The sequence below is a fragment of the Octopus bimaculoides genome, chromosome 5 (assembly GCF_001194135.2).
Source record: "Octopus bimaculoides isolate UCB-OBI-ISO-001 chromosome 5, ASM119413v2, whole genome shotgun sequence".
NCBI classification, from domain to species: Eukaryota; Metazoa; Mollusca; class Cephalopoda; order Octopoda; family Octopodidae; genus Octopus; species Octopus bimaculoides.
This window is the reverse complement of record NC_068985.1, coordinates 8,322,761-8,328,981: the sequence shown is the minus strand read 5'-3', so window position 1 is coordinate 8,328,981 and position 6,221 is coordinate 8,322,761. Positions and strand designations below refer to the sequence as shown.

The following is a 6,221-nucleotide window of genomic DNA, read 5'->3' as shown; positions in this document are numbered from 1 at the left end:
CTGAGAGATTTGGTTGTTATTCTATCAGAACAGTGCACTGAAAAGGGGTTGCTTTGACAGCAATATTTGCTACTACCACCGAGATCTGCACCCGCGGTCGGCTTCACGCAGGCTCGCGCCTGCGGCTTCCATGCAATTTTAAGGGGTCAGCTTCTAAATGATCGTTCGACTTGCTAGAAATAACAACTAAATCTCTCACAGATAACATCCTATCGCCTTATAATAGAAACGGACGGATACAGATTTTATACATAATTTTATTTCTTAATCCATGTCAGAATTTTAAAAAATAGACATCATGGCCACTGATAGATTGCCTTTGATTATACATCAACATGGTGAATACTGAGAAAGAGGAGGCAATTTGAGCATCTTACACCTTGACCAGTGGACTCAAAGTCACATAAAAAATTTTTTAAATTGTCTCAAGCTCCATCGACAAAGTTATCACCACATGATGAGAAATAAATAAATAAATATTTTTATTTTATGTCAGAATGATATTATTTATTTAAACAAATTACACTTGAGTAAGCATATTATTTTCTGATGGTTTTGCCGGAATTTACTTCATTCTGGGTCTGGATTCATTACAGGAATACACCATTTCACAACTTTTGAATTTTTCTTCTTTTTTGTCTTTGCTCTTTGTTTTGTTTGTTCTTCATTTTTATATTCGGCTCCTCCAAACCCGATAGCAAATTCAATTTCATTATTCATCCTCTGTTATTTTTTTTCGGCATCAATCGTAGTATAATCATTGAACATATGAAGACAGATTTAAATTCGTGATACAATTATCAAAGATTTTATTTATATTGTTTCAAGACATTTATATAAAAAATTATATTGCAAATATTATTGATTGAAAGTAATCATTCAGAAAAATCGCTGTAATAAATTCGCTGCTCCGACAAACAAAACTGAAGGTATAACAATCTGCAAAAGAAAGAGAAATAAGTAATTATTATATATTTCAAATATTTATATATAATATTCAATTAAAGGAAAAAATAACTCAGTAATTTTAGTATCTCAGTATTCAAACTATCTCGATTAGCTATTTACATACTTGCGCCTCCAGAATAGCTAAGTAAAGGCTAAATATTTTTCTGTTCTAGGCACAAGGCCCGAAATTTGGGCGGAGGAGGGACAGTCGATTAGATCGACGCCAGTAGGCAACTGGTACTTAATTTATCGATCCCGAAAGGATGAAAGGCAAAGTCGATCTCAGCGGAATTTGAACTCAGAACGTAAAGACAGACGAAATACCACTAAGCATTTCGCCTGACGTGCTAACGTTTTTGCCAGCTCACCACCTTAGGTAAAGGCTATATTTCATTGATGAGGTTATAATAATACCAAAACATATCCGCCTCACAAAAATTTTAAATAATATTTGTCACCGACGAATACAGTTTTTGCTTCACTAGCTAATAATTTTACGTTGTTACGCAATAGTTCATGTGCATCGTCAGAGCACCCGATACACTGACTTGCGTTATTCATTCTGGTTTTTAGCGTTATTAGTATAAGTTGCGAAGTAGTTTCATCCTTTCCAAAGCCCCGTATATATGAACGTATGAAGGCGCGTGGTTTAGTGGCTAGGGTATTCGGCTCACAATCATATGCTTATAAGTTTGATTCTCGGCGGCGAATAATGTCCTTGTGCAAAACACTTTATTTCAAGTTACTTCAATCCACTCAGCCAGCAAGAAAAAGTAGTACCAGTATTTCAAACGGTCAAGTTTGTGAAATTCTGTCATGTTGAATCTCCTTGAGAATTACGTTGAAAGTACGCGTGACTGCGGAATACTCAGCCATTTACACCTTAATTTGCCAACTATTTGGAGCATTCGTTGTCGCAACCGAGAGCTTAATATTTGAACGTAAGCTAAGACAGATGTCGACATGCTTGGTCTTCAGCATATAAGCTAGGCATGATATATGTAAGATAACAAGATGAAAATCTTTGATACAGTGACTTTATTCGTGTCAGGTTTTTTGACGTTTCCGACCAAAAATTACGCGAAAAATATGCGAGCCTGGGAATCAAAATTCTTTGACATGACACGCAGAGACTTTAGGAGGAGCACATACGATAATGTAATTTTAGATTCAACATGGAAATGGTAACATTTGGATTAGTGTTGCCCTGGGGACTAAATATTTCTTTCTAATAAAGGCACAAGTCTTTAAAGTTTGTAGGAGCGGGTTAATCGATTACATTGATGCCGAAGGGATGACCAGCTAGGTCATCCTCGTCGGAACTGGGACTCTGTTGTGCGAGAGTAGGACGCCTTCTGGCAAGAATGGAGTGGACCACTATATATATATATAGAAGCAGTCTGAGTAAGGTAGTTTGTGCTAGTTTTGTCTGTCCTTGCACTGCCCCATCTTCGTTATGCCCGATGTGGCAAATACGGAGGAAAGTTCGTGCTAGTTCTATACTTCATGTGTTAATAGTTCAAAGCTAGAGTTCAAAGTTCACAGTTCGAGTTAGCGTGTTGGATTGTTTGTACTTAAAAGATTGTTGTTGCGTTACGTGCGATTACATATAGATATAATCGAAACAAACGGCAGTAACCCGCTTTATTGGCCACAGGGGACTAAACATAGAGGGGACACACAAAGACAGACAAATGGATTAAGTCGATTAAATCAACCCCAGTGCGTAACTGGTACTTGATTTATCGACCCCGAAAGAATGAAAGGCAAAGTCAACCTCGGTGGAGTTTGAACTCAGAACGTAGCGGCAAGCGAAATACCGCTAAGCATTTTGCCCGGTGTGCTAATGATTCTACCAGCTCACCGCCCTCGATTATATTGTTATTACACTGTTGCAGTGCATTCGCTTATCCATAAGGATACAACAGACTCACAATGAAAAGACGGACGAAATGCCGCTAAGAATTGTGTCCGGCATGTTAACCTCTCTGCTAGCTCTCCACCTTTCTGGGGAACAAATTATACAAACAAAAATAAACGGAATTCTATTTCTCCATAGACTTTCTATATAATATAAACATACCGAATATCCTGAAGTGGTAGTTTCTGGAATTTGAGTTGTCATATTCCCATCCATTCCTTGTGTAGTAAACATTGTTACGTTGCTATCAGTTGCTGAAGTATAATAGTGAGACTCAATGTTAGCATTTAAAAAAAATAGTTTGTTTTCGAATATTACAATATTTGACAATAAGTTTTATTTGAGAAACATTACAACTTTTTTTAAACAGAAAAAAATTGACATATTGCTGTATGCATATTTAGTTTAATCGACCTAATGATTGAGCCTGTGACTTGTTGACTGACTTCTAACGAAACAACAGACAAATGGTCATCAAATGATATATCCACCACAATTATAAGAAGAATACGTCGAATAATGTTGATCTGCATAACCCTAAAAATATGTGATGGTTATAGCTGAAATACCTTCGATGATATGCCTATTCAGTTAGCTTTACACTGGACTATCCAACGGTAACAAAACAACATAGGTAGGAAAATGCGTTTCCTTATGTAGTCAGTTCAACTTTGGATCTAGACTGAAGCCATATTTTCTCCGTTTCTTCTTTAAAGTATGCCTACCACAATTAATTAACATTATCCAATACCAATGTTAAAAATATGTATTAAGTTGGAAAGAAAGGCTTGTCACATTTTTGACATGATCCCTTTGATGGTACTTTTTACGGTAAAACTAGCATTAAGTGTTATAGTCCAACGTTTTTCTCTTTCTTTACAGATTATTTTATACTATAGTGGTTAAATTTGTATCGATTTTATCCTTTTGAAGCGGGTTTAAATCAGACCCATGTCAGGCATTGCATGCTGTATGAATTCAAAATGGACTTTTTAGCAATAGAAACGGCAAAGAATATTCATTTGTCTATGGAAATAAACCTTTAAGTGTCCGGATATGCCAACGGTGATTTGGCTAGTTTTTCTGCCGCACATCCCTTGAATTGGACAAACAAGTTCTGTCAATACTGAAATTCTGAAAACCATAGTTGATGAAAATTCAAAGCAAACTTCACGAGAATTAGAAAAACAATTCAAGTCACACCTGGATCAAAAAACACTGGGAAAAGTGTCTAAACTTGGCTAGTGGGCTCTTCATCCGCTGGCGGCTTCTCAGTGTAATTAAAGAGTTGACCTCTGCTCTGCATCGTTGTTCGGCTAGAGTAATCACAAGTGATGAAAAGTACCTTCTCTATAACTATATCCAACAAGAACAACAGTGGTCAATACCCAACGAAAAGAGGTAATCCATACCAAGCCAAGATTGCAATCGAAAATGTTATGCTCTGAGTTTGGTGGGAGATGAAGGTGTCGTCTATCATGAAGTGTTTAGCCAAAACGACGAAACTGTTAATACCGAGCCCTTGAAGGAAAAGGGACCGCCGTTGGTAAATCATAATGCAGACCACTTATTGTCCAAGTCACTTACGAAAAGATTATTACACTAAATATGCAAGCCTTGCCTCATCTTCCTTATTGTCCTGATCTGGCTCCATGTGATAATCATATTTCCAGATCATTAGAAAATTATTTAGAAGGAAAAGTGTTTATTACTCGTAAAGGGGTCAAAAATTATAGCGAGCTTTTTCTTTGTTTCCAAACCTGAAGAATTTTATGCCCGAGTGATCAACAATTAGCCAGATATGAGGTATCATGTAATCAATAATGATTGGAAATATTATCTTGATTAAATCTCCCAATTAGGAGCGAAGAAGCGATTGTTTCTGTCGCATCTAAAATTGCAACACGACTTCTTGTCCCATCATAATACAAATAATAACTTTTATGCAGCTGTATATCGAAACTTGAAAAATAGATAAAATTGACAATCTACTGAGGAATCGGTTATTCCTATTTGTCAATGCTACAGCAACGTGTCCATTTAATTAACAGAATGTAATACACATGACTGTAAATAAACATCCTTACAGAACAAGTCAGTTCTAAACAGCGATAACGTTGTATACTCTTATGATAGAATGCTTACTATAGCGAGTAATAACATTATATACTTGGAAGTTTTGTCGTGTTGTCATGATCTAAAGTTATGCTATAATTTTACATCATCCATATATCGCAAAAAAACAATTCCAAGAGATTTACTAGGATGAAGCCCAAGAGACACAAGGAAACTTCAGCATAAAGTTTGAATTCTGACCCAAAAGAAGATAGTATAATACTTCATCCCGACATCTGTGATTTTCTACGATTATATATGATATAAATACAGTGCAATTTTTGTTTTCCTTCTTTGCGAAGCTTTCTTGTTATCCTACAGATACCTGAGCATTGCACAAATTCTCCAACGAAATCTGATACTTCATGATCCAGTTCGCATGGCCCCGAAACCCTCTTCCTGTATTCTGTTTCACTTTTTTCCATTCTTTCAACTTCAATCACCGGCCTGTTCACAATTATTTTCCATCATGCACAGAGAATATCTATTTTCTTTCGCTTATCTCTGATGTCTAGTCCCTAACAACATATGTGATATCTCGTTCAAGTGTCTTATATTATAGCCTCGGGCCGATCAAAATCTTGTGAGTGAATTTGGTGGACAGAAATAGTATGTATGTATGTATGTACGTATGTGTGTGTCTGTGTTTGTCCCCAACACTGCTTCACAACCCATGCTGGTTTGTTTACGTCACCATAACTTAGCAGTTCGGCAAACGCCACCAGCCTTTCTCTCTCACCTTCTTCCATGTATATATATACAGTAGTGGCTGTGTGGTAAGAATATATATACATTAGATAGATAGATAGATAGATAGAAAGATACTTCTAATACAGGATAAATTTTTTTCCCCAAAATTTCATCAAGTGGTCAGCATATTAAAATACCTCTGGTGACTGTGTGGTAAGAATATATACATATATGTATATATATATATATATATATATATATATATATATATATATATATATATATATATATATATATATACTCTACTCTTTTACTTGTTTTAGTCATTTGACTGTGGCCATGCTGGAGCACTGCCTTCAGTCGAGCAAATCGAACCCAGGACTTATTCTTTGTAAGCCTAGTACTTATTCTATCGGATCTCTTCTGCGGAACTGCTAAGTTACGGGGACGTAAACACACCAGCATATATATATATATATATATATATATATATATTGTCTACGCTTTGTTTGCAATGTCCTGTACCCAGATATGCACCTATATATAC

The 6,221-nt window shown here is 36.0% G+C and overlaps 1 protein-coding gene across 1 annotated transcript in view; it reads right to left on the bottom strand.

The window, feature by feature from the left end:
- Positions 1-241: 241 nt before the first annotated feature.
- The window catches only part of LOC106877073 (sodium/potassium/calcium exchanger 1-like), a 26,103-nt gene continuing 20,123 nt past the window's right edge, over positions 242-6,221 (bottom strand). The window contains exons 4-5 of the mRNA XM_052968009.1: positions 3,032-3,123; positions 242-939 (exon numbers count right to left, since the gene is read on the bottom strand). Coding sequence (XP_052823969.1) covers positions 3,117-3,123 — 7 coding nt within the window. The 3' untranslated portion in view covers positions 242-939; positions 3,032-3,116. The remainder of the gene's footprint in view (positions 940-3,031; positions 3,124-6,221) is intronic.